Genomic DNA, 27689 nt, shown 5'->3' with positions numbered 1-27689 from the left:
TTTAACCAAAATGGTTCTTAAAGTCTCTTTCTTTCTTATTCTGCTTGCAAAGAATCATGATGCAAAATTCTTTATAGAGTGCTTCGGAAAGCCCAAGCAAGCTAATTGGGTCCTAAAATGTTTAATGAATTCTTGTTGTTATCTTATAATACGAAAGAGCATGTTCTTGCAACTACATTAGCAATTTTTCCAGCTCAAATAACGGCTATAACATATTAAAACTTTAATTTCTAAAATCGTTTTAAACATGAGCATTAACACTTTTGATCATGTTTGACGTTCACTTTGTCGACAAAAATGCCACAGGGCTTATAGTTTTAACACTGGGGTTGTTCTTATCTGACATTTCGAAAGAGACACGGAAAACAAAACACACCCAAAATTTGAGTTTAAGCCAAGGGGTGTGACAAAATCTAAAAATAAAACATGAACAATGTTTTTTGGACTTGAACAAACGAAAAACATTTAAAAATTGAGTAAACATTTGTTTTTGGCCTAAACTTAAGCGTTTGGCACTAAAATTGGAAGAGAGCTTTAGGACCCTATTCGCATTGTGTAAGTGCGAAGAGATAGTCAAGGATGGATTATCACCTGGTGAGTTCGTTTCATGCTTATGACACAATTCAATCATGACAACGTCCAATTTGTGATATTTTCAAACAAACTACATAGTACCCATCGTTAGAATTCTAATTTTATGTCACTGATAGCTAGTTTTCGATAAAACTTAAAGGTGGTCCTTTCTGTTTTCTCAAATTGGTGGACCCCTCGTACGCCAGCAAGCTGAACAGTTTACGAAAAAGCCCATTTTTTGATAAATGTAGGGTATTTCTTCACGTGATATGTCTCATATTTCGCTAGGAACACATAGCAAACTTAGTGGAATCGTATAGAGAAAGGATATAGCTTTCATATAAAGTTAAAAAAAAATGTTGGCGCTCATTTTGAATTTGGCCGCCATCTTGAATTTTATTAGAAAATTCGCTTTTTCACCATTATTGCACTGCTCGTTTTGAATTCTGAGATCACCATCAGAAAGCTGAGGAAAAATTGCGTAAGATAGACTACAAAAACTAGGTGAGCAATGGTATTTACTCTATGATATGATTGATTATACGAATGGTTTTACGATTTTAACGTATATGGCGAGTGCAGTCGATGTAAACATCATTTTTTGCACAACAAAGAAACAAGTTTTCAATCGTTGGTGTATTATTTGAGACAGATGAAGAATAGGAGTATTATTTTGAGTGAAAAAATCTGGCGGCCATCTTGGATTTTGACGCCATCTTGGTTTTAAGTAGTAGAATGAGTTTTCACCTTGTTAGCACTCAACATGTTGACTTAAATTCTACTGTTACACTTGATCTTCTTCTTGTTCTTCTCTTTCCTGACGTTACGTCCCTACAGGAACAGAGTCAGCCCCTCAGCTCAACTAGCTTTAAAAAAAATTATCAAATAGGATTTTTTACGCTCATTTGCTACCTGAACGATTCTTCTGCATATCTTCGAGTTGAAAAATTGCATTATTTCTTTCATCTAAAACCATTGATAGAAATGAATAATCAGTTGAACAGCTGAGATAAGATAAGAATGATAGAATCTGATTGTTTTTTTTAACGGTGTAACAAGTACGCTTTCTAATTTAATATTTATCCATGTATTATATTCGTTAAATATTTTCCATTAAATAGTTATCGCATGTCCATTCGTTTTTAACATTTATTCATATATAAATTCATCGCATTAGATCGTCCCTTCTGTAGAGTTGCAAATGGCATACGCTTGCACAAATGAGTTCCCTACAGCAGTTACACGCGCCTAAGAAAATAACCCAAGTCAGCCCAAATTGTCAACGCGCGCATATTTGCGACATCGACCTGCCCAAAATCCTTTCAGGATCCAATGACCTTTCCCGTTCGGCTTGGCACACTCCTACCGAACTTGGGGAGAGAATTTGCCTTAACGTGCTAATGCGGCCGTTGGAAAGAGAGGTCGCAATGCCATTGAAGTTTCGGGTCCAAATTTTGAGAACTTTTGCACTCGCGAAATTGGACTTCGTCCCATTTTGCGACCTCGAAGCCGAAGGTCACAATTTAGCGGGTATCTGAGGACAATTCCCAGCCTTGATCGTCCACTTCGTTTCGAACTGTGGAAGAGGCAAGAGTGGTTGAAGTTCTGTATCGCGTCGTGGTGTGTTCCATTTGGTAAAGTTTAACTACATGAGAGTTCTTAGTAGGATTACCAATATTAGTTCCCTTTCCAGTAGTGCTAGTTCGACTGCTTAAGACTAGTAGGAGTTCACGGCGTGTATATGGGAAAGGTTTATCACAAAAAAAATAGGCAATCTTTCACCATTCGAAAATATAGGTTTTCAGCTTACATTTGACGTGTTTCCCAAAAAAATCCATCGAGGGATCCCGAACATTTTTTTTTTATTTAAAATTTTTGTTCTTTAGAATACATTATTTTTAAATGTAATCATTGCAAAAGACAGCTTCGTTGGATAAAAGTTTTATTTCCATATAAAAGTTCATAAAATAAATATATATATATACATATCTATTGAGTTTCATTTTGTAAAAAACAAAACTGTCCTATGTGATTTTGAGGATTTATTGAGCTATAGGACACTTATTCGATTAGATATGTTGTAAGTTCGACTGTTCACTTATTCCTACTGTGGAAGTATATCTAACCGAGCACTGTTTCTTTTCATGGTTAGAATACATTAAATTTATTCTTCTTCTGTCTGGCATTACACCTCTGCTGAGGAAGTTATTTTGATGTTTTTAGCATGGAATTTCAAAATTTAATAAAAATATAGTGGAAGATATTTCCTGTTAAATCAAATCATAAAAATAATTCCACGTGGTTCTCTGACAAGCAGAACAACAATAATACAATTTTCACAATTACTGCAGTAATTAAAACACGTAAGTAGCTTACAAACAAGAAAGTGTTACCATTTTATACTCCTTTTAAATTGATATCGTATTCATATAATATATGTTTTCAACATGAAATATGGTTAATTATGTGATTATTGGCAACGGTAAGTATTATGAGAAAGAATAAAAAGTTAAATTTTATGTGCCCACTTGCCCCGTAGAGTTGAGTAACTGCAATTTACAGTAGATTTTTATGACTTTATTCTAAGGGTTTCAATATCTCGAAAAGATACCTTCCCATTCGTGCGGACACCAGCGAATACAGGGTGCAACTTTTGCAATTTTTTGGGCTGTTTCATGAAAGCAACATCAATCAAGTGGCTGCATTTATTGGTCGTAGCAAAATGAACTCCATACAGCATGCGTTTTACATTACCTTTTGGAGCTTTTTGGGGGTTTTGCGATGATAGCGACTCAAGAGTCTGCCTTGAGCTCTGCCTCTGTTTTTACAGTAGCTCCATAAACTTAAGTCAGGAGGAGTCAAATTAGGATCTCCAAATTCAAATCATGTGTACCTTTTTTATGTCAGATGTCCATGGAATTTCCGTTGCAGAGACATACTGAACAAACTTCCAAAGATATCGAATTTATCGACTGTTTCGTACTGTTCGAAAAAAAAATGACTCAATGATTCTTTTGGTCTGGTCCAAACTGTTAGTACTTACTTGGTCATGGAATGGCGTTTCTTGAATCTTGAATAGATATTCTGTTCCTCAAATGTGGCATTTTTGCTTATTTATGAAGCCAGATTGTGCCTGTTGACCATAATATTTTCAAGGATATAACAGTTGAGTTAACACAACTGCAAGACTATTTTCAATTCAAAGAGTCACTATTTTGGCATGTTGTTTTTTATATTATATTAATTGTGGAAAATATGACAATATTAACCCAGCAGCCAGTGATATTGTTTTGTAAAAATGGTTCAAAAAGCTCTATTTCGTATCAATCGTTTGGCAGCGTCCATTTATTACGTAACGCTAAAATCGGAAATTTTTGACCACCTCACATCATCCCCCTCCGTAACGTTTTTTTTGTATGGAAAAATTAAACTCTGTTCCCCCCTCCTCCTAGAGCGTTACGTAGTTTGTGGAATTTTCAGGATGGTTGATTAGATCTCATCGGTCGAGTATATTTTCTTACTCACAATATAAAAAAAAGAATCATGATAGGCGAATCAAATTCTCAGTTAATGAGTAACCGAAGAACTCTTATTTGACAACCTGGCTTTGTCTCAATAGGGGTGTAATTCCAGAAAGAAGGAAAAGAAAATTAATCTTTTCTAAATATGAACAGAAACAGTTATACACTAGAATCAAATACACACTTAAATCCGAATGCCGATCTCAGCTGTGCAAATCTCGGTTAAAGGCGTTTGTTGACATCTTAGTAAAAGTGACGTTTGGTAACGGCACCCATATGTGCTGTTTTAAGTAAACTTGATGTTAGGCTGACATATCATTTAAAATAATTTGCTTACCGCTCAGCTGTGCGGATCTTGGTAAAATAATGAAAATTAGTTGAACTCAACTGAGTGTGTTCTCCACTGTACGAGTAAGTGTCGTATTCCCAAGATCACATAGGACAGTTATGTCTATTACAATATGTAATCTTATATGTCTTTGTTATATCAACTTTCATTTGAAGTTTGGGCTACCATCGAGCTTGAGAGAAAAAAAAAACTGTTTTTACCATGATTATATTTGAAAATATTGTACTTCAAGGAACAAAAATTTTAAATAAAAAAAAAAATGTTCGGGATCCCTCGGTGGATTTTTTTGGGGAACCCGTCAAATGAAAGCTAAAAACCTATATTTTCGAATGCTGAAAGATTTAGCGATGCCTATTTTTTTGTGATAATATTGTTCTACCAGACACGCCGTGAGTTTAGATTGGTGAATAGTGCGTGTGCTTTAACCAATATTACGGGTAAGAAGTTACTTCGGTAATTTGTGGGTTGTGTAAAACATGTGCGTTGTGGCTTTTTGTGTGTAGGATTCGTGGCAGCAGAGGCCATTGCCGGCACACCACCATCCACCTTACTCTTGACCCCACCGTTCGACTTCGGAGGATTCCCGGGGCACACGTGACCGGAAGAGGGTTGCGCCGCGCCATTCTGCGCGCCCTAGACAGGCAGGCCGCCATCACAGTTTATCATCAGCGTCAACCACCCATCCGCCGAAAAGGAGGGAGACGAAGAACGCAAGTGCCGCGTTGCGCGTAAGTCCGCGGATCCAGTGAGGACCAACGAAATGGACCGTTGATCGCATCCGCGATCGTGTACAGGCCGGAGCAGATGCCAACGCAGCTCCGTGTCCACCGCTAGTCCAAACCCAAACAATAAATCCACCTGCAACTCGTAAATCCATGGTAGAGTAAGTACCAGGCATGCATGTTTTTGTTGTATCGTCCATGCGCATGAGACAGAACGGCACAAATCGATAGCCCGTAGCCGTCTCAATTATTCAATGATTCATTGAGCACGTTATCGCCAATACCCGAAACCCACACCCGTAGCTACCAACACCCACATCGAGAAGAAGAGCCCGTGCACGGCAAGCGTCGTAAGAAAGAAAGAGAATGAAGTAGGAGATAACACGCACGCTAGAGTAGGAAAGGGAACAGGAAAGGCCTAGGCAAGCATGTAGTAGGAAGATCAAACCGTGTAAATATATTTGTAGCAACTGTAAGCGTTATGTGTTTGAGCTTATTGGAGCTTTTATAGCAGAAAGCTTTTGTTGGTGATGCAATAAATATAGTCAGTGGTTCCCAAACAATTTGTTCAATGTAGTTGCATAATTCGAAGAATTAGTGTCTTGTGAGGGATTTTCATGTAGCTCGTTTTCGTTTCACGTTTCTTGTAGTTTGTTTTACTGGGTAAGTCGGCCCGAAATCGACCTTTAACCATTCTCAAATTGGAAACAGTTTGGAATGGAGTGACTTTCATACTGGGCCTGTGATGAGAACACCCCGCTCCAGTGATTAAGGTTTCTCAGAATTCTAGGAATTTGTATTTGGAACTTCGGTGGTATTGATGGCCTTTAGCCTCTACCGAGAAGTACAACGGCTAATTTTACGCAGCCAGTCAGCTTTCTTCCCAAGTTCTTTAAAATTAACCCTTCCCTTGAAGGGTCTCAGGCCGGGCAAACCTGCAAACTGCTGGGTGGTCTCCTTTTAGGAGTGGCGCTAAAGCCATCCACTTACGAACGGGAAGCGCGACGGGCTGGCGGGTTACAACGGAGGTCTAATAAATCAACATGATGAGCACTGAGATGGTAAAATATCATTCATGTGCTAAAAACCAAGATGGCATCGAAATCCAAGATGGCCGCCAGGTTTTCCAACCTCAAAATGATATACCTGCGTTTCGGCATTACGTCCACATTAGAACAAAACCTACTTCTCATCTTTCAATTTCGCTATTTTTAACATGCATGTTGGGCGGTACTAAAAACGATACTTTATGGCTCAGAAAATCAAGGATTGTTTGCTTCAAAATTTAAGATTTTCATTCTAAATTAATGCACTTTTGTCAATGTTTTACGTTAAAACTACAGATATTACCACAAGACTTACTCATGTCCCGACGCGCAATCTTCATTCAATGAACAACAATGCATATGGTAAAAAAATGTTTGTTTAATACAATAAATGTTTTTAAACGGTTTTCATTTATTGAATTTATTTATTCATTATTACTAAATTCAAAGATATGTCGAAGAATTATTCTGTTGTCAAAAATCGCATTATAAAAGAAAATTCCTGTTTAATAACCTGGATTTATAACTAATAAAGCTGAGTATCATGCTCGGTTCCAGTAGGGACGTAACGCCAAGAAAATGAAGAATAATATGAAGAAGAGTATACGTAACCTTTCTTTATTGGTAGCCTCTAAATTCAACGAGCTGAGTGCTATCAAGGTGAAAAAAAAATTTTTCTACTTAGAATCAAGATGGCGTCAAAATCCAAAATGGCCGCCAGATTTTTTCACTCAAAATAGTATTCTTATTATTTATTTGACTCGAATAAAACACCAAAGGTTGAAAACTTGTTTCTTTGTTGTACAAAAAATGAAGTTTGTATTGATTGTACTCGCCATATACGTCAAAATCGTATAACATGATTTAGAAAATCGTTCATTTGATAGGGTAAATAACATTGCTCACCTAGTTTCTGTAGCCTATCTTACGCAATTTTTCCTCAGCTTTCTGATGGTGACTCAGAATTAAAAACTAGCGGTGCGCTAATGGTGAAAAAACGATTTCTATAAAAAAAATTCAAAATGGCCGCCAAATTTTTTTCAAGTTTAAATTAAAGCTATATCCTTTCTCTATATGATGGCACTTAGTTTGCTATGTGTTCCAAGCGAAATATGAGACATATCACGTGAAGAAATACCCTATATTTATCAAAAAAATGGGCTTTTTCGCAAACTGTTCAGCTAGCTGGCGTACGAGGGGTCCACCAATTTGAGAAAACAGAAAGGACCACCCTTAAGTTTTATCGAAAACTAGCGATCAGTGACATAAAATTGGAATTCTAACGATGGGTGCCGATGGCGGCCTGGTTTCAGCGAGAATTGCTCTATATCAAAAGACAAACGAAGCATTTTTGCTAGTGAATTCTCAGATGCACATGAAAACCAAGAAAATACAGCATGCTTTGTTCTTAATACAGTATCTTACCGATTTTGGCAACAAGGCGTGATTTTTATGTTGCCAAATTGGGGATGTTGCCAAAATCGGGAATTTTGAAATAATTATGTTTTTTTTATCATTTTATTCTCTAAATGTATAAAAAAAAATGCATGTAAACTGTTACGAATGATGTGAACAATGTCTGGGAGCCTTCTTCAATTCAGTTTTTGACTCAAAAGCATAGACATCATGTACTGGTTAGATGTACCATCTGAAAAGCACGCTTGTTGTACATATTACAAGCGTGGTATTACTTTCAGTGGTTATTTGCGACTGTTCTAGAGTGCAAATGTGCAACTTAAAAGCAATATCATAGATATAAAATACAGGATCCTTTCGAGTGAATTTATTGTTGGGATTTCCTGAACATAGAGTGCAATTTTGGTTACCATACGTTTTATGTAGTGGACAAGGTTCGAAGTTGAAAAAAGTGGAAGTTCTTATAAATTATTTTGCTAAAATCCATGTTATCACAGTCGAAATGTTATGTCAAGTATGAATATAAAAAGAGAAGATGAAAGATATCCATCAAATATTTACAGTAAGGCTCGTAAAAAAACTACACGTCTTTTTGGATCATAGCACTTTCACAATGCTTTTTATTAGTGATCCTTTATAGAGAGATAAGCGGAAGTAAAATGGAATGATTTGGCAACAGATCAGCAGTGCTGATTTTGCTCGGCGTCGAGAAAAATATTGTAACACGGACATGACTTTCTCATTGCTAAAACGTGTATTTTGTTTTGTTATGAATCTTTGAGCTACATATCCAAACTAATAAACAGCCGAAAAAATCAACAACTAAAAATCGTATTGACAAAAATTTAAAAAGAAAAATATTTCATTATTTTGCTTCATGCAAAATTGATTTTAACGAAATAATTTCAAACGGATAGCATTACTCCTGAAGAAAAGTTCAAAACAAACATAACGCATGTTCGTTTGGCTCACACTTTGACAGAAATGTCAGCTTCCGCGAATCTCTCTATAAAGGATTACTACTTTTTATCGAGACCGCCAGACCCAGAAATAGAGTAATGACGAGTTCTACTTATGCATTATGTTCGTTTGCTGAGATGCGTGAAATATTTTGCTGAGAGTAGCAAAATGAAGGATCAGAGGATTGGAAGGAGTTTCTTGTAAAAAAAAATAGTTAAAGAAATAACACTGCGTAACAAAAATGACATTTTTGCGTGTCTCAAGGATCGAAAAATGTGTCTCGAGTAGATTTAAGGTTGCTGAATCTGATGCCATTTTCAGAAATGTTCCAGCACGTCACAATTTTTAGCTACAGGTCGCCAAAGTTGTATAAAACATTGATTTTATTGATGTTTATATGAAATTTAAAGTATAATTTATCGTAAATTTTTGTGATCAAATCCACTGAGCATGCTATTTTGCACTTAAACTTTCATTTTGGAATAAATTTGGTTGAAATTGCGCGATTAAATTGAAATTAAACCGATTTTTTCGACATGTTTTCTGTCTCCATATAAAATTCTTCGTTTCTCTTATATGGGAAAATACAATACTTTTTAAAACCATCAACAAATAATTTTTCCGCATCGAAAGTATTATAAAGTTTTCCGATAAGTATTGTTATAAAGATAAAGTTTGAATTCTATGGCAAATTTAGCAAATAAATTGCCATACAAGCTGGAAAACTTGCATGCAAGTTGGCTAATTTTTTTTTTGCTTTTTTTATTGAGGGATTTTCTACCGTAGGCAGGTTCATCCCCAGTCTGATAAGCAGGACGAGTCAGAAGGACTCGCCTGAAAAAAACTACAAAGTATTTTGAATTAATTTTAGGCTCTTAACACAGTTATTACTTAATCGTGGGACATTTAAAAAGACAATAGCCACATATTAAAAGATTGCATCACAACAATTAAGGGTAGTCCCGGGACTACCAAAACATGGATTGAAATAAAAGTTCAGAACGGACGATATCCGAGGTGTTTGAAAATCACGAAGTAAATTAAAGCAAGGTTTGCCGCAAAACACTGACTCAGGATGTCAAGGAAAACTAAATTTTAAAGTACAGTCCGGCTTCTTTGATGAAAGATATTATCGATGCAGTCGAGGTTGGGTCGTCTCCGAGAGCGTCTCGGATGCTGCCTGAAATCCCGTTCATCTGCCTGGAATTTTCGTAAAGCGAGCATACACAGACACAAGTTGGCTAAAATAGTAATTTTTTGCATTTTCAACAGCCATTATCTCAAAAACTAGACGTGCTATGATATTTCTGGAAACGGCAATGGATTCAACAACCCTTAATTGAGTGAATAGCGGTATTTTGGTGCTTGAGACAAAAACGTTTTCCGCAGTGTAATTTGTGCTGCAGTTGAGGAAGCAACATGAGGAGTAATATTTGAATTAAATATTGGTGAACATTGTTGAAAGTTTTGCTGATGAAATTTTAAATTTCATTCATTTCATTGAGTATATTTTTTCCTGAGAATACCGTTTGATTTTTACGAATTCTTGGAGAAACTGATTGCGCAATCTCGTTGGCGCATATTTATTTTCACAAGGATTTCACCAATTGATGCTTTTGATGGAAATACAATCGATTCAATAGGGATATAATTTTTGATTTTATATTTGTGGGATTTACTGCAATATCCGTACGAATTAAAACGTATGGTAGAAAAAAATAGCTTAGATTTTGCGGAATCAGTGGAAACAATTGTAATAATCAATACTTTAACTCTCTCCTTGCAGAAAAATGTGTGCAAATTAACGTTTATTTTTAATAACAATCAAAATTTTCTGGTGAAATTTTAAATTGTAGCGGTGTTATCATATGTCTATAGTAAGCATCCACATATTCTCCTGTACCACCATCCAGCTGTTGCAAGGATGTGTCCAGTGCTGTAAACATTCGACAGTTTCCACGACGTTCGTTTTGATGCCATGGTCAACAGTCATTTTATTTTCTTGTTATCATTCGCTTCCGTCACTTCTCACACACAGCACGAGTAAAATCGAGTAAAATAAACATCGAGAAACACAAAAAACTGTCAATTCAATGTCTTCTGACACGATGATCTTTGCATAAATCATAAGCTTTGCGTATAATTCTGACATATCGGATCATAAAAAAAAACATGAATAGTTTGATCTTGCTTGTTATGTCGAATGTTACACACATACAGTGAAGGCAGCTCCGTGACGTTTCCTAGCGAAGCTAACATGGTCTTGGTATTCAATTGACATTTTTTCTTCCCAACATTCGTTTGACCGTTCGTGTTGTGGATGTTTAAGGGAAGCGCTGCCGAATATCAGCGAAAACGTGTCTACTACCGTGATAGCTTACAACGCTGATATGGTCAGAAAAACTCTTGACTGCTGAAGAAGCGTCAATCTGGTCAAGATTGCTGAAGAAAATTTCCAAATGTCTATATTGGAAAAAGCGACGGTAAGGAGGAAACCACATAATTTTTAACAATGTCCAAAGAATTTTGAATATGGGCTCTTTTTATTAATTCTTCGAATTCCTCTATAAACGTTTTTCAATGACTACCTCGAAACCCATTCTCAAAATTTTACTATTGCCAAAATTGTCATCTAGATTTATGAACAAAGTTTCTCAATGTTTTCCTCAACAACTGTTATTAGAATGTCGACAGAAATACATGAAACAAAACACTCACCAATTGTTCAATATTTTACAGATTAACTCATCAATGATCACGGCATAATTCGAATATATTTTCTGGCTCATCAGACCGCCACACATAATCCTATTGATATGTTTAAAACATACAACCACAATAACAACAAAACATATGCAATCAACACAGTATTACTGAGCGTCTTAACATTTGATGCTCTTATTGTCGATTACCATCGTATTCCACCAATTTATGATGCCTTTCATACTATGTAGCAATAATTTATACAACTTGCCTGCTTTATAAGACTTCTTCTAAACGTTAAACTATAACTTTAGAATATACAAGTTCTACGTTCCACATCACGTTTCTTAGCTCGCAATGGCCACCACCATTTTCATTTTGACTTATTTCCATTTTGTTTTAGCTCAAAATGGTGGGTTTCAGTAATTAATAATCAATTGAAAATATTTTTCAATGTGTTGCCAAAATCGGGAAGAAATTGTTGCCAAAAACGGGTGTTGCTAAAATTGGGGGTAGCCAAAATCGGGTGTTGCCAAAATCGGGAAGGCACTGTAATACAAAGAAACGAAAATCTTCTGGTGTTAGCAACCAAAGATAATCTTCCCGGTTGAAAAAATAGATAGTATTAAGATGAAAATGTAAGTTATATACTGAATAATTGAATAAATAAAATTTAAAAAATAATAATAATAATCTTATTTGTTCCATAGAAAAGAAAGAATCCCTTTTCAGTGTAATGAAAAATTGAGGCAGAAACAGTTTTTTTCAGTTTTCCTTAGCGGTGTAATTTGTCATGAAAATTACACATTTGCACATTTTTCACAAAATTGACCATAACTCAAAAACAAAAAAAAATACATTTCAAAAATTTCAGCGATTAAAGCTTATGAAATTACCTTCTCAAAAATATATTTTTGAAAGTTTTCAACTAATTGGAAAATATTCTTTCCGGCTTTTCCTTACGAATTTTCTCAGCGGTGGAAAATTTTGTGGAAAACTGTACCCAGTTAATTTTATTTTATTCCTGAGAAAATTTGCTTTCATTTTCATAAAAAAAAACTTTGTTTCTACGATGCTTCTTTCTTGAGTTATGATTTTTCAAAGAAAAGGCTCAAAATGGCACATTTGTACATTTTTTTACAAAATTGGCCATAACTCGAAAACGAAAAAAAGTACATTTAAAAAATTTCAGCGATTAAAGTTTATGAAATTATCTCCTCAAAAATATTTTTTTGAAAATTTTCCATGAGTTGGAGCATAGTTTTTCCGGCTTTTCTTTACGAGTTTTCTCAACAGTGGAAAATTTTGTAGAAAACTTATTCCAGTTAATATTTTTTTTTTTAATTCCTGAGAAAATTTGCTTTCATTTTCATTATAAAACTTTGTTTCTACGATGCTTCGTTTTTGAGTTATGATTTTTCAATGTAAGTAGTGTCAGGGGAAAACAAAAAAAAATCCAACTGAGTTTTCCGGGAAAATAAACGACCCTGAATTTTTCTCATTTTTTTTTTATTCATGTATTGATGAGCCCTACCTGTGGAAAAAGATTCATGAAATTCTGAGACCTTTTGGCCCACTTTGTACGGAAATAAAAAAAAATCCCCAGTTGTTTAAAATTAAACAAAAATGTAAAATATTATTATTAGTCTAAACTAGTTTGTATAAGTCAATATTTTTTCACTCTTTTTTTTTTGCAAAAAATCAAAATAAATCAATAGATCTTGGAATTAAAGTAAGTATCGATGAAATTAATATGTAAAAATAAAAACAAAACAAATGAGTCTCGCAACTTAAATAGGGCATTGCATACGTCTAGGACTCTAGGCGTTTAACATTATATGGGAATTTTGATTACAGTTGGCCCCAGTTTGTTCGCTAAGAAATTTGAAACCCAATTCAATTTTCACTTCAATTAGCCTGTCAATGATAAATGACGAACTACTCAAACTTCATCAAATAGTGAACAAAGATTGTTAATAATCATTTTTTGCAATGATAAAATTGCATCGATTTTTGAAATTCTAAATAGTCATTCGAATACTCTCGATTCAGATGAATATAGCTCTGATATAAATTGTCAAACTACATCCGTATTGCTTAACTGATTGGCAGAAATTTTGTTATTTCATTTAGTATGTTGTCTGGACCCACATCAGTGTTACCCGTATTACCAAAGATTCCCCGTTTTACGGTACTATGAGTTATCTCGAAAAAACTTTTTTAACCCCCCCCCCTGGCTGTTTCTACTGAACAACTTCGCCGAAGAGGCCTTTTCATGTGACAGGTCCGTCTATGCAATTGTTTACATCGGTGGAGGACCGGTGCTAACACGGGCCTGTCATTTTCATAGAAGAACTGTCAGAGAGCTTCCCGATCAGCGGTTTTGAAACGTCTTGTGAATAGGCCTAGACGCCATCTTTCTAAGTGATTTTGCAAAACAAAACATTCATGCACATTAGCGCCGCCTGGTGGTGGAATTCTGAAACTGAATAATCACCGTATGTCAGGCCTTGATCTCATAACCTTCCAGTCGTCGCGCGGTTTGCCTCCGCCAGAACCACCACGCTGCTGCTGTGCACGAAAAGCGAGGTTTTTTTCATCTGTGTTGTACACAATACAACAGCGCGACGACTGAAGTGTTAAACAACTTAGTCGAAGATGGTTTTTCTATATTTAAACTTGATCGCGAGATATTTGATGTTGAACTTGAAAAACCTAGGATGTTGTACAAAACACAACGCGCGACTACTCGCGTCAACCGAAAGGTTAAAAGGAACACGCGGTTATTGAACACCCCTATGGTTAACCATTCCGTACTCGTCAATCAGAAGTATTTTCGTCGTAATTTCACATGAGCAACTGTATAAGACACTACCGAAGGATTTTCGAAGCAAGTAGACACCAGCCCACGAATTTTATTCGAAATATTCAATTTCAGCATTTATTTTTTCTTTACTGTAATAATGTCTCATAATAATTGTTTGTTTTTTCTCTCTTCTGGTTTTCATTTAAATGTAACATGATGTGGAAGAAAAAGTGTTAGAGCGCGGAAAAATACTGATAATACTCTAGCGACCGCGTGGGAAATGGAACCGGTTACGAAACTTAAGCAGAACGACAAATACTCATTTAGTATACAATTAAACTAAGTAAGTAAGTGAACAAAACAGAGTGAAAACGAACATTAACTGAAATTGAAACGAAAAAGTAGACATAAATAAATACAATATTAAGTAGCAGCCAGAGGACTCCAACGTGTACGTTTCGAGAGGGCTTCATCAGGGTCTATCTCGAAACTATCGGCACGTCATCATCCGCACAATTCTAACCTACAAACTCTCTAACTAATATGAATGAATGTTGCGCAATTACTGCTATACTACCTGTTGTTCTTAAGTACACCGACCGAAATGCGCTCATGAAAACGAGTTGATCTAACCTAAATAATAATCCGATTCGACGCCACCGGGATTCATGCACGTTGTGGAATGGACATGTCGCTTTACCTCGCTTTCTCCTCCTCCCTCCCTCTGTGGAATGTGTATTCATCTTCTGTTTTTTTTTTCGTCGGGGGAAAAATATATACTCACAGACGACTAAACAAAGTACTACTAACAGGTAACAGGTGTTTTTTCCTCAAGGTTATGTTTGAAAAGATTTTAATCATCATTTGGAATGGGTTGTCTTTTTTGTTTAAGATGTCACAGAGTGTTTCACTTCAGCTGACATTTCTCTAGGAATAGTTTTGCTCTTGCAATTGGATAGATAGCTAGATAGTGGGTCTCGCCATATCTCGATTTTGGTTTGTATGGTAAGGTGATGAATTAAATATTTTATAAAAACTGTCTTTTTCTAGTGACGTTTTCCGTTGCCTTTTTTTCCTTTCTGAATAATTTGAATGATTTATCTAACACGGTTCACTACTTTGGGATATCGCTTGTCCCTCTTTTCGCAATTGGAATTTAATTAATTCTAGTTCGGTAAATCAATTTTGTTACTCTCTGTCTTTTCTTTCAGTGTTTGATTTTTAAAAGTTTAAAATCTTTTCAATTTTGTTAATCTTTTTGCGCTTGAATATCTTTTTCTTTCGTTAGCTAAACTTTATTTCTCACCTATACAATATGCAATTAGTTTTGTCTTTTCTGTTTGTTAACGCTGTGCAGTTTATCTATTTTGTTTATCTCAGTTTTCCTATGGAACTGTTTCCCATAAACGAATAGTTGTTTGAATAGTAAATGTTATCCATTTTCCCCGCAATTTTTTGAGGCTTTTCATTTTCTTGATTTATCATGCATGTTAAGTATCATATTAACAATTGTTTAACCTTCATCGATTCACATTTTGATACGGAATTTTCTGAGACAAATATCGTCTTCAGTAGTTGCGCTAGTTTCATTTCTCACAGTTCATCATCAATCGTTCGCTTAGGTCTCTTACCGATGATAGACTATTGGAATTTGTGAATAAATTTCATGTTAGTTTTGGGCTTAGGTGTAAAAGTTTTTTTAGGGCTATGCTCGATATTCGCCAATGTGCCACCAGACGAATTCGAATTTGTGGCGCTTTTCGGTTGGTTATCCCATCGTGATTTGTTTCAGTGTAGGTATCCAATCCATTTACAGTTCCTAGTTGGGTGATAATTAATATATTGGTGTCACGATCTTCAGAGCGTGCAAATTCAGTTAGACGACGAATGAAGAATCGGCGATTGAAGGAGAAAATAAAACAAATCAAAAGAACTAGGGGGCTGTGGCGTTAGTTCAATGGAAGGCAAAACATGTGCTGCAGGAGGCTCTTCTGAGGCGGCGGAGGTAATTGAAGAATACTTAGTTCATCCACAACGGAATCGTAATCGCTCGAATCGTCACCGTAAATCTATAGGAGAAAAAAATTGCCGATAAAAATGAAAAAGAATAAGAAAATTTGATTAGTTTGGAGGTTAAGAAAATCAAAGTCATGGAAGACAGCGTTCGGCTATAGTTTCATAGATATTGTGGGAAGTAAAACGGAACGATCAACGGGAAACTGAACGAAAGAACAGTGTAAAAGTGTATGCAGACGCGTATGGGATAGGCAATCATAGTGGGCGGGTGAGAACGACTTGAATCTGGCAACACTGAAACATACTAATGAGCTGTGAAATTTGTTAAGAGCAAAAAGAACAAGTGCATTGAACAATGATCAAATGTGCTTGTCGTAAGGGCTCAAAAATTTGAGCTCTGCAATATATATTTACAAAATTTGGAAAAGAACATTTGAAGAGTTCCCGAAACATTGAAATGATGAAATCAAAATCATTGAATCAAAAACCAAAATCGAATCAAAATCGAATCAAAATCGAATCGAAATCGAATCGAAATCGAATCGAAATCGAATCGAAATCGAATCGAAATCGAATCGAAATCGAATCGAAATCGAATCGAAATCGAATCGAAATCGAATCGAAATCGAATCGAAATCGAATCGAAATCGAATCGAAATCGAAATCGAATCGAAATCGAATCGAATCGAATCGAAATCGAATCGAAATCGAATCGAAATCGAATCGAAATCGAATCGAAATCGAATCGAAATCGAATCGAAATCGAATCGAAATCGAATCGAATCGAATCGAATCGAAAATCGAATCGAAATCGAATCGAAATCGAATCGAAATCGAATCGAAATCGAATCGAAATCGAATCGAAATCGAATCGAAATCGAATCGAAATCGAAATCGAATCGAAATCGAATCGAAATCGAATCGAAATCGAATCGAAATCGAATCGAAATCGAATCGAAATCGAATCGAAATCGAATCGAAATCGAATCGAAATCGAATCGAAATCGAATCGAAATCGAATCGAAATCGAATCGAAATCGAATCGAAATCGAATCGAAATCGAATCGAAATCGAATCGAAATCGAATCGAAATCGAATCGAAATCGAATCGAAATCGAATCGAAATCGAATCGAAATCGAATCGAAATCGAATCGAAATCGAATCGAATCGAAATCGAATCGAAATCGAATCGAAATCGAATCGAAATCGAATCGAAATCGAATCGAAATCGAATCGAAATCGAATCGAAATCGAATCGAAATCGAATCGAAATCGAATCGAAATCGAATCGAAATCGAATCGAAATCGAATCGAAATCGAATCGAAATCGAATCGAAATCGAATCGAAATCGAATCGAAATCGAATCGAAATCGAATCGAAATCGAATCGAAATCGAATCGAAATCGAATCGAAATCGAATCGAAATCGAATCGAAATCGAATCGAAATCGAATCGAAATCGAATCGAAATCGAATCGAAATCGAATCGAAATCGAATCGAAATCGAATCGAAATCGAATCGAAATCGAATCGAAATCGAATCGAAATCGAATCGAAATCGAATCGAATCGAAATCGAATCGAAATCGAATCGAAATCGAATCGAAATCGAATCGAAATCGAATCGAAATCGAATCGAAATCGAATCGAAATCGAATCGAAATCGAATCGAAATCGAATCGAAATCGAATCGAAATCGAATCGAAATCGAATCGAAATCGAATCGAAATCGAATCGAAATCGAATCGAAATCGAATCGAAATCGAATCGAAATCGAAATCGAATCGAAATCGAATCGAAATCGAATCGAAATCGAATCGAAATCGAATCGAAATCGAATCGAAATCGAATCGAAATCGAATTGAAATCGAATCGAAATCGAATCAAAATCGAATCGAAATCGAATTGAAATCGAATCGAAATCGAATCGAAATCGAATCGAAATCGAATCGAAATCGAATCGAAATCGAATCGAAATCGAATCAAAATCGAATCGAAATCGAATCGAAATCGAATCGAAATCGAATCAAAATCGAATCGAAATCGAATCGAAATCGAATCAAAATCGAATCGAAATCGAATCGAAATCGAATCGAAATCGAATCGAAATCGAATCGAAATCGAATCGAAATCGAATCGAAATCGAATCGAAATCGAATCGAAATCGAATCGAAATCGAATCGAAATCGAATCGAAATCGAATCGAAATCGAATCGAAATCGAATCGAAATCGAATCGAAATCGAATCGAAATCGAATCGAAATCGAATCGAAATCGAATTGAAATCGAATCGAAATCTAATCAAGCCTGATAGCTCGAATGGATGTGGAAATTTTTTGTACCTTCAGAGCTGCGGTTCTCAACATTGATCTATTCTACGATTCAACTAAATCACAATTTTGATTCCATATCAAGTAACGAATTTCTAAATTCATATTACCTTTAACGAGCTCACACTGCGCGCAGTCTCAAAGTATCAAATCTTCCAGACCACATCGAAATCGAATCAAGCAAGAAGCAACGTACAGAGAAATCAAAATCATATCGGTGAAAATTGATGATGAAACGAAAATCAAACAATGAAAGCGAATGCAAATCGTGCGGCAAATATATTGTAGCTCTACTTACTTCTCCCAGTACCGAAAAAAAACGAAAAGATGGAATCATACAAAATAGACGGTTCGATATGATCTACACATTCAAAAAACGGGAACACAAAGTCAACTCAAGACAATTACACGTATCACGTTCCGAAATCAAAACTCAAAGGGGGCTTAGTTATGTCGTAGTAATAACTAATGGATTCGGGCTTCGGTTGCGTTCTTGTCTTCTGTGGCGCATCGGTTTCTTAGGGGGTAGAGTTCTAGCCGTTCTAACTGTAGTGGTAGTTGTAGTAGTTTGGGTAGTAAATGGTAACGCTTGTCTCTCGGTAATGGTAAAACGGACTTTGTGTCTTTCAAAACTACGAAACCAAAAGGGCAAATCGAGTTACATTTACAATTGTTGAATTGGAATGGAGAATTAAAACGAAAATAAATACGAATTTCACACGCACAAGAACAAATACGAGAGGAATCGGATGGGAAATATCGATTGAGGGAAGAAAAAACAAGAAGGAGAATACAAAATCAGTTTGTTTGTATTTTTACGCTTCAACTGGGATGGTTCAAGCTTGGATTGTGTGCAAAATGAAAAACATCTTGGCGGTTAGGCACCCTGAAGAAGGCTTTCCTGCGAGGGGAGCCGAAACGTCGGAATTCAAAAGTTGGACCATCCCAGCTGAATGTACTCCGCTAGAGTGTTTGTGTGGGTGCATAATGTGTTTGTGTACGGATGAAATGAAACAGTCTGAATGGGGGGAGGGTAGCCTGTCAATTCGGTAGCCCCTCGCTTACCTGCATGTTGTACGGATGCAGCTCGCAGGATGCGTGATGTCAAACGCAGTCTTCCAGCGACATTAGCAGCGGGTTCACGTATTCGAAGCCTTCGAATTCGCTCTGGTCAATCTTGTCGATTACGCGGCTAGACAGATGAATGGTAAAAAGTTAAAAAACACAGATTATTATGAAATCTTCAGAAAAATTTAGAATTTACAACGTAGCAGATGTAAAATTACATTCATTAGGGATCCCCTTTTTTATAGAACCTTACAGCAGTCGTACGCTACTTACTCATCATCCGGAGTCAGATGGACCGGTTCGTCGGTGAATTCTGGCGGGAAGTTGGCCAAATCTCGGTCCGATTCCAGGCGAGGTCTGAACGGCGGCGTGATTTGCTTTTGCTCTAGCTGTTGTCAGAAAGAATCCATCGAAAAATAAACACGAAAGAAGAAATGGCATTCCAAAAAAATTAAAAAAAAAAAACGAAAAACGTCAAAAACATTCCGATTAAACAGAAAAAGAAAGGCATAAAATGTAAAATTTACCATCCAATCAGATCAGTAAAGAGTGGAAATAGCATTGAACTCCACTTTTTGCGTTTCGTGGAAAGAGCAATCTGTACAAATAGGGGGAGGAAAAAACAAAATAAATAATCGAAATAAATGGGAAATGCACACAGTGCACAGGTGCCGGCGCTTGCCCTCTGGTAAATTTTGCGATTTCAACAAAGGTGAGTCAGGTGAAATATTATTTACACTTTGGCTTATGGCGCCGCGGCCAAGTCCACGAAATGAGAAATCCGCGCGAACGGCGGTGCAAAAGGGCAATCTGTTCAGCAGCATCCATTAGCTTTAAAATGAAACACAAAAAGCTGGGAATAAAAGCACAAGCTTAAGCGTAGCGATTCATTGGAAACATTTGGAATATACTGAACCAGAGTGGGTTAAAAACACGGCAGGGGTTTCCGATTGAAGGTAATCATGCAGAAATTGAGAATTCCATCAATCAAAAGGGGTTGATTGCAAAAAAGCGACGCAGTTGATTGACGAATAATAATGCGCATCGATAAGGGGATGATACTTACCTGATGTCAAGCTATGGCAGGATATTGAAAGGACGAGTCGATTCAAGTGATCGGTACATAGATTTACTTTCACACTTCCATGGAATTATCAAACAACACTAACAAAATGACCAACCATACAAAATTAAAACATGCTTCTTACACAAAAATACCGTATTCGTACGAGGGTGCGAAATTTAGAGCAGGAGCGATTAATACTGCTTTCTCATATCAATTAAGTTAATCTTATAAAGCATAGCATAGCATAGACTGTCTGTACATGTAAATGTTGCTACTCCGTGATTGATCGGAACTGGTAAGAATTGCACTACGATCCAAATGAATAAGGGATGGGAGTTTCCGCTTACTCTCGAAGTTCAATTTAAGCAGATCTCATATTATTTATCAATAACGGCGCCGGCCAAATCCTTACAGTCATTTGGGATGGGGAAGGATGTTAGGGTGTAATGATTGTTGCTTCTAAAGACCGAGAATACCTCTGCATCTCCACAATCATTACGGGAAGGGTGTTAATTAGTGAGAGAGAAAAAAGATCTGGGAGTCACCTTTGGTCGGTGATGCGATCCATGGATAGGGAGGAAAATACGATTTACTTGTAACTAGTTTTGAATTTTTGTCTTGCAATGAAAATATAATGGTAGAAGTTTGAAGAAATACGTCGACATTCAAAATATCGAACTGTTCAAAGGTTATTTTTAGTAATAAAAGAGACAAGAAGCTGTGTATAGTAAAACTATATAAAACAAAAATAAGGGTTCATTCATATATTTCATAACGCTGAAAATGGCCATTATCGACACCCACCCACCCCCTCGTAACACTTTTTGTATGAATACTCTACAAGTTTTGTATGAGCTGTAACATCATGAGGACACCCACCCACCCCCTTCAGTGTTATGAAATTTGTGAATGGGCCCTAAGGGTCAATGCCGACACCTGAAGCGACGAACCGTTCATAGTTTGTTTGAAAATTACACTAATGTTACGTTGCGACGATAAAAAAAATGTGTTATTAAAAGCATGAATCGAGCTCACCAGTTGGCAATCCATCATCGACCGAGCACGTACATCTCCTCGCACTCACACAACATGAATCACACACAACGCCACGACAAAAACACGATTGCTTTGGCTTCTATGACGCACTACCCAGCAGAACGCAACACGAAAAAAACATGTGTTGAAATTTATATTATAAAAGAGAAGAACTCAAAAAAAACTGCAAAAGAATAGAGGCTAACTCAAACTCTGAATCGAAATTTATCCCCGTGTTACTATTGGTAGTAAGTGGTATTTAGCAAACGTGCCGGTCGAAGATTTTGCAACACGTTAATAGGGTGAAGAACTAGGTACTTGGGCACTGTTTCGACGGAAACTAACTGTATCCGGATTTCGAAACTTGGACTGAACGCGACACTGAATTAGGCAGTTGAACGACACTTTATTTTAAAGTAATACACCGGCACTGTACAACCGAATTCAATTTATTGTCTTCTTCAACACGCGGTCGCAATAGAACGACAACAGGTCTACGCGCACGGTCGATTGGGAGATAACTAACTGGCTAGTGGTTTACAATCAATCGTGTGTGTGCCTATTTGTGATCTGATAAATCTTGATCGTTCATTGGAAACAATGAAACGAAATTATTACTTATCGTTGCCTATATTTGTTGAATCCATTTTCATTTCGGTCGCCGTCAGTTTTGATTCGTCGCACATCTATCCGCTCACTGTGATATAGTGAATGATCAAAATACAACACTTCATCGTTACAATAAAATGTTTCACTAGAATATTTAGATCCACGGACACGGACTGCATTTCTTCAGCATGACGAAAACAAAAAAAAATCATTGGCGCCACCAAAATACACCCCAAACATATAAGCACGATTCCTTTTGACCGAACAATCATGACAACAGCTCACAGTGCAGCGAAGACACCACTGTCAAAAAAACCGTTTTCTACGCCGAAGATCACGCACACATTGATGCGCACAAGTTTTTTCTTCTCAGTCCGACCGATTGAAAATTTTGTTGACGTTCTCAATTATATGCGGTCTTTGCGGGGATTTCTTAAAATTTCGAGTGTTATAGAAGTTTTGCAGCGTATGATTGGAATGAAATCCTGCAGATGTAGGAAGTATTTCCATAGTGTAAATTAATGCCCGGTGCAGCAAGTCTCTGTGTGGTCGGGAAGAAATATTAATCGTAATGTGGCGTGGCTCAGCCCATCGCTGAACAGATTTCTCTCGCCACGTCTTCGTGCTACAATATCGGTGGAAAACCGCAAAGGAAATAATTTAACTGAAATTATTTACCAATATACAGCTTTCACAAAATTACACTTTTTTGAAGATCCGCCATTGTGGAGCATTTCAAGTATGATATGACGAATACGCTTGCGACGAAGTAGATCGAAAACCTACATGGAGCCACAAATCAACCTGATTCTCGGACAATCGCTCAACCGATACGGACGTAGATACTTGTTTGCTCCCGAAGAATATTGTTGAACAATAGTCCTCTTTGGCTATTATTCTATTTTTTTGTGGTTTTTTTTTTCATTAGCGGAATCTTTCCCTGAGGGAAGAGTAAATCGGAAACATGGCCAACAGTGTAAAGAAGAAAACCGTAAAACTCGTTTTCGGACCCGGTAGTAAAGTGCCGTCTCATCTGGAAGTGCTCAAGTTCTCCCTCGGAAACCTGAAATTATCAGCAGCGGATATCCACTCCATTTACAAAGACGAAAATGGTGGTCAGTTCTATGTGAAAGTGATCGATGAACCAACGTTCTCTGCCTTCATCGCGGACTCAGAAGAAAATTACAGTTTTAGTTATGACGACGGTTCAGTGACCGAGGTACAAATGGATCAAGCGTGCCGTATCTTCCGATACGTCCGATTCTTTAACCTGCCGCCCGAAATCGAGGACCGTGAAATCCAATATGTGTTAGGTCAATACGGTACAATACGGCAACACGTGCGCGAACGTTTTCCCAGTGAAGTGAATGTTAACATTTTTACGGGTGTGCGTGGCGTCCACATGGAGGTCTCCAGAGAGATTCCAGCTCACCTCTATGTCGGACATTTTCGAGCTCGTATTTTTTATGACGGGCTGAAAAACAAGTGCTTCTACTGCAAAAGTGAAGGACACGAAAAATCTAACTGTTCGAAGCTAGCTGCGGCGGCAACACGTGGTGGTGGTGCTGGAGGGTCAACCTCTAAAGCACCAGGTGCGTCGTCGCTTGGGAGGCCCACTCGGCCTGTCATCGATACAGCTGCACCAGATGTCGCTGTTATGACGACATTGACTCCAAAACCGAAATCCGAAAACAAAAACAGCAACAATGGAACGCTACCACCATCGGCGGCGACAACCTCAGAAGCATCCGTGAAAGACACCAGCAACAAGCAAGCCAACGTAAGTAAAGCTGTCCACGGGGCTGATCGATTCGAGCACATGGCCGACGAGACCAGCGAGAGGGACAGAGCGATGTACAAATAGAGTTACATATTTCTCAGGAGCACATAAATGTACTGACGAGCCTCCAATCAAACCGTCTCTCAGCTCATCGGAATCCTAGTGTGCTGCGCTAGACGGAGGCTCACGAAAATTTTAAAAGCGCGCGCTAGGTGATGTGCTACCGGGGAGACTCGTCTCATGCGCTGTTCGGCGCTACAGCTCGCCATCGGTATCCAAGTTGTGAAACAACTGCTTAGTAACGAAGAGCCTCTACAACTATTTTCGCTTTATTATGCAGGTGTCTAGATGGTCTACATGATATGGTCGAAGACTCGCGAACCAAGAGTTACAATTTCGATCCCCGTTGAAAACTTTTGTAATAAATTCAATTATTGCGCTGAATTTTAAACAGCACATGTGACGGAGCACATGAGACCGCAGTGAGACACATTTCAAGAAAAATGAGGCGCACCGAAAAAGGTCTCACAATGTACAGCGCTCCCGTGCGCTTGCCAGCAATGACGCTCCTGCACCTAAGGCTACAGCACGTGCACAGTAACGCTATGTACAAACGCTCGATGAACACTTCTTCCGAAGGTTCAGATATGGATGAGACACACGTCACCAGTAAAAGCAATGGAGCCTCATCAACGACAGAAATACAACCAAAAGCAGTCAGTTCTACGGGGAAGCACGGAGGTAAACCAAAGCGTAACAAAAAGTGAAGCAGCATCAAGCGTGCTCACAGAAAGTTTTAAATTCTAGAGCATCCATGTTTTCAAGAAAGATAGCATCTATTAACATAAATGCAATCAGCAGCACACTGAAGAAAAATTTGCTGAGGGACTTCATTAAGAATAATGATGTTGACCAGTGCTGTTAATTGTCAAAATTTTGGAAAAATTAGAATGCTCATAGGAACCTCCTATGCGAAATATTACATCAGCACATAATGCCAACCGATAGTAGTAAGGAAAAGGTCACCGGAAAAATGCTTTTCCAATGACTTTTTCCACGGGGGTCGATGATATTAGCAATATTCAATAGTCAAAGTCACGTGAAATTCATGACATTTAACAGCTCTGATGTTGACGTCATTTTCTTACAAGAAGTCGCCTTTGAAAATTTTAATTTCATTTCGAGCCACATAGCATTTGTAAATATTAGCGATGATAATAAGGGAACAGCGGTTCTAGTGCGCAAAAATGTGGATTTCTCCAACATTTTGTTGAATCCGAACGGTAGAATTATTTCCATAAGCGTCGGAGGAATTAATTTTGTTAATATCTATGCCCATTCCGGATCTGGTTACCGTAAGGAACGAGATGTATTATTTACCCAAGATATAATCCCTCATTTGTCGAGCAACGACAGTAATGTAGTTTTAGGTGATTTTAATTGTATTTTACTCAAAAAAGATTCAAACGGATCGGTAAAGAACATAAGTCAAGGTCTCAAACAGTTAGTTGAAAATCTCAATCTTAGAGATATCGGAAACACTACTCAAGGAAAAACCCATTACACTTTATTTAGAGGTGGAACAATGTCCAGATTGGACAGGGTTTATGGTCCTGATTCCTTCTTGAAACAAGTTCGTAGCTTTGAAAGCTTAGCAACAGCGTTTTCTGATCATCATGCTTTGATTGTGAAGTATGAAATTCATTCAAACGATGATGTTACAGTATTCGGTAGAGGCTACTGGAAAATTAACCCCTCCTTGCTATGGGATGAAGACCTCAAAAATGAATTTACAAACGTTATCCGATAAACTCGAAGGAGAGTAACGTACAATGAAAATTTTTGCGCATGGTGGAATAATCATTTGAAAACAAAGACAAAGTCTTTTTTTTAAATCTAAAGCGTTTGAGTTGAACAATCAAGTGACTAGTTCGAAAAGTTTCCTATATGGATGTTTAAGAGAAGTTACAGCTAAACAAAATGAAGGCAGCGATGTTGCAAAAGAATTAGGTTTTATTAAATCAAAACTTATGGCTATTGAACAGTAAAGGTTGGAAAATTTGAAACTAAAAGTTCAAAGTTACAATGTTCTAGAAGATGAAAAATTAAGTCTTTTTCAAATTTCGAAACACATAGCAAATAGAAAAAATGGACCTTTGAAGTTAAATGTAAATGGAACTGTAACAACTGAAGCAAGAAAAATTAAGTTAGCGCTAGAGAATCACTTCAAGTCACTATTCGAAAAAGATAACGTCTTCCATCCTGGATCAGGCAACTTTCTCAATGTCATTGATAAACATCTCACTGCAGACGACCGTGAACGTCTTAATGCTCCTATTACAATTAAAGAAATCGAAATAGTACTGAAACAAGCAACAAAAAAGAAAAGCCCAGGACCGGACGGTCTTACGTATGAATTCTATTCAGTTTTCTTTGAGGAACTACAACACGATTTAATCAAATTGTTCAACTGTTTTTTATCTGGAACAGAACCAGATCCTTCATTTACTGAAGGTATAATTACTTTAATACCAAAAAAAGAAGAATCATGCTCAATTAACGATAAACGACCAATTAGTATGTTGAATTGTGATTACAAAATCTTTACAAAAGTTTTGTACAATCGCATGCAACCTATCATCGAATCTCTCATCGGCCCTGGTCAATCGGCTTGTATGCCCGATAAATCATGTACTACAAATCTAATGCAAACCAGGAACATAACTATCAAAGCTTCAAACTCAAAACGATTCAAAGGGTCCATAGTAGGTCTCGATCTTGAAAAAGCTTTCGATCGTGTAAATCACGATTTTCTTTGGTTGGTTTTGGAGAAATTTGGATTTCCAATAGAATTTATAACCTGCTTGAAGAACTTGTATGGAAAAGCCTCATCAAAAATTTTATTCAACGGATTTCTAACCAATGAAATTCCAATCAGATCATCAGTCCGACAAGGATGCCCCCTGAGCATGGCTCTGTTTATTTTGTACGTTGAACTACTGATTCTAAAAATAAGTAATAGTATTAGAGGTTGTCTCATAGGCAATATATTTTACAAAGCTATCGCTTATGCAGATGACATCACCATCTTTGTCCGTGATGATGAAGAGTTTGACACAATTTTAGATATCATCAATAAATTTAGCAATTTCGCTAAAATTAAATTGAATGTCAAGAAATCTTTTTTCATGAGATTAAATAATTGCCGCACTGGACCGCATCTTTTGATAGAAGTCAAATCGCTCAATATCCTTGGGGTTGAATTTTTTCAAAATTTCGGAGAAACGGTAAATTTTAACTATTCAAAAATGATACAGACCATGAAATATTTAATTAATATCCATCAAAAAAGAAACCTCAACATTTTCCAAAAAACTTGGATTTTAAATTATTTGATTCTTTCAAAATTGTGGTACTTATCACAAGTTTTTCCTGCAAATAATTCTCATTTAGCAGAAATCAAAACGGCTTGTAGGAACTTTTTATTTAAAGGAATCGGAATATTTAGAGTAAGTCTTAATCAGCTGTATCTCGATGTAGATAAGGGTGGACTAGAGTTCATTGACGTTGAAAGCAAAACTAAATCGTTGTTTATAAAAAAATCTATTGAATTCTGGCCAAAATAATGGAAAAGATTGTTTTATGATTTTACAAGAATTTAGTCAATCGATAACTTGAGACACGCGTGA

The 27689-nt window shown here is 36.9% G+C and overlaps 1 protein-coding gene across 8 annotated transcripts in view; it reads right to left on the bottom strand.

Moving 5' to 3' along the window:
• Nucleotides 1-14208: 14208 nt before the first annotated feature.
• Nucleotides 14209-27689, bottom strand: part of LOC5576493 (atypical protein kinase C) — a 454102-nt gene continuing 440621 nt past the window's right edge. For 3 of the 8 annotated variants that reach the window (XM_021851379.1, XM_021851373.1, XM_021851378.1), the window contains 2 exons: nucleotides 19508-19634; nucleotides 14209-16165 (listed from right to left, as the gene is read on the bottom strand). In XM_021851379.1, the coding sequence (XP_021707071.1) occupies nucleotides 19547-19634 (88 nt within the window). In that variant the 3' untranslated portion in view covers nucleotides 14209-16165; nucleotides 19508-19546. Of the gene's footprint in view, nucleotides 16166-18740; nucleotides 19075-19507; nucleotides 19635-19783; nucleotides 19900-27689 lie in introns of all 8 variants that reach the window. The other 5 variants (XM_021851376.1, XM_021851375.1, XR_002501629.1 and 2 more) reach the window with 4 other exon arrangements.

Source organism: Aedes aegypti, chromosome 3 (assembly GCF_002204515.2).
Source record: "Aedes aegypti strain LVP_AGWG chromosome 3, AaegL5.0 Primary Assembly, whole genome shotgun sequence".
NCBI classification, from domain to species: Eukaryota; Metazoa; Arthropoda; class Insecta; order Diptera; family Culicidae; genus Aedes; species Aedes aegypti.
This window is presented reverse-complemented; position numbering and strand designations above follow the sequence as displayed.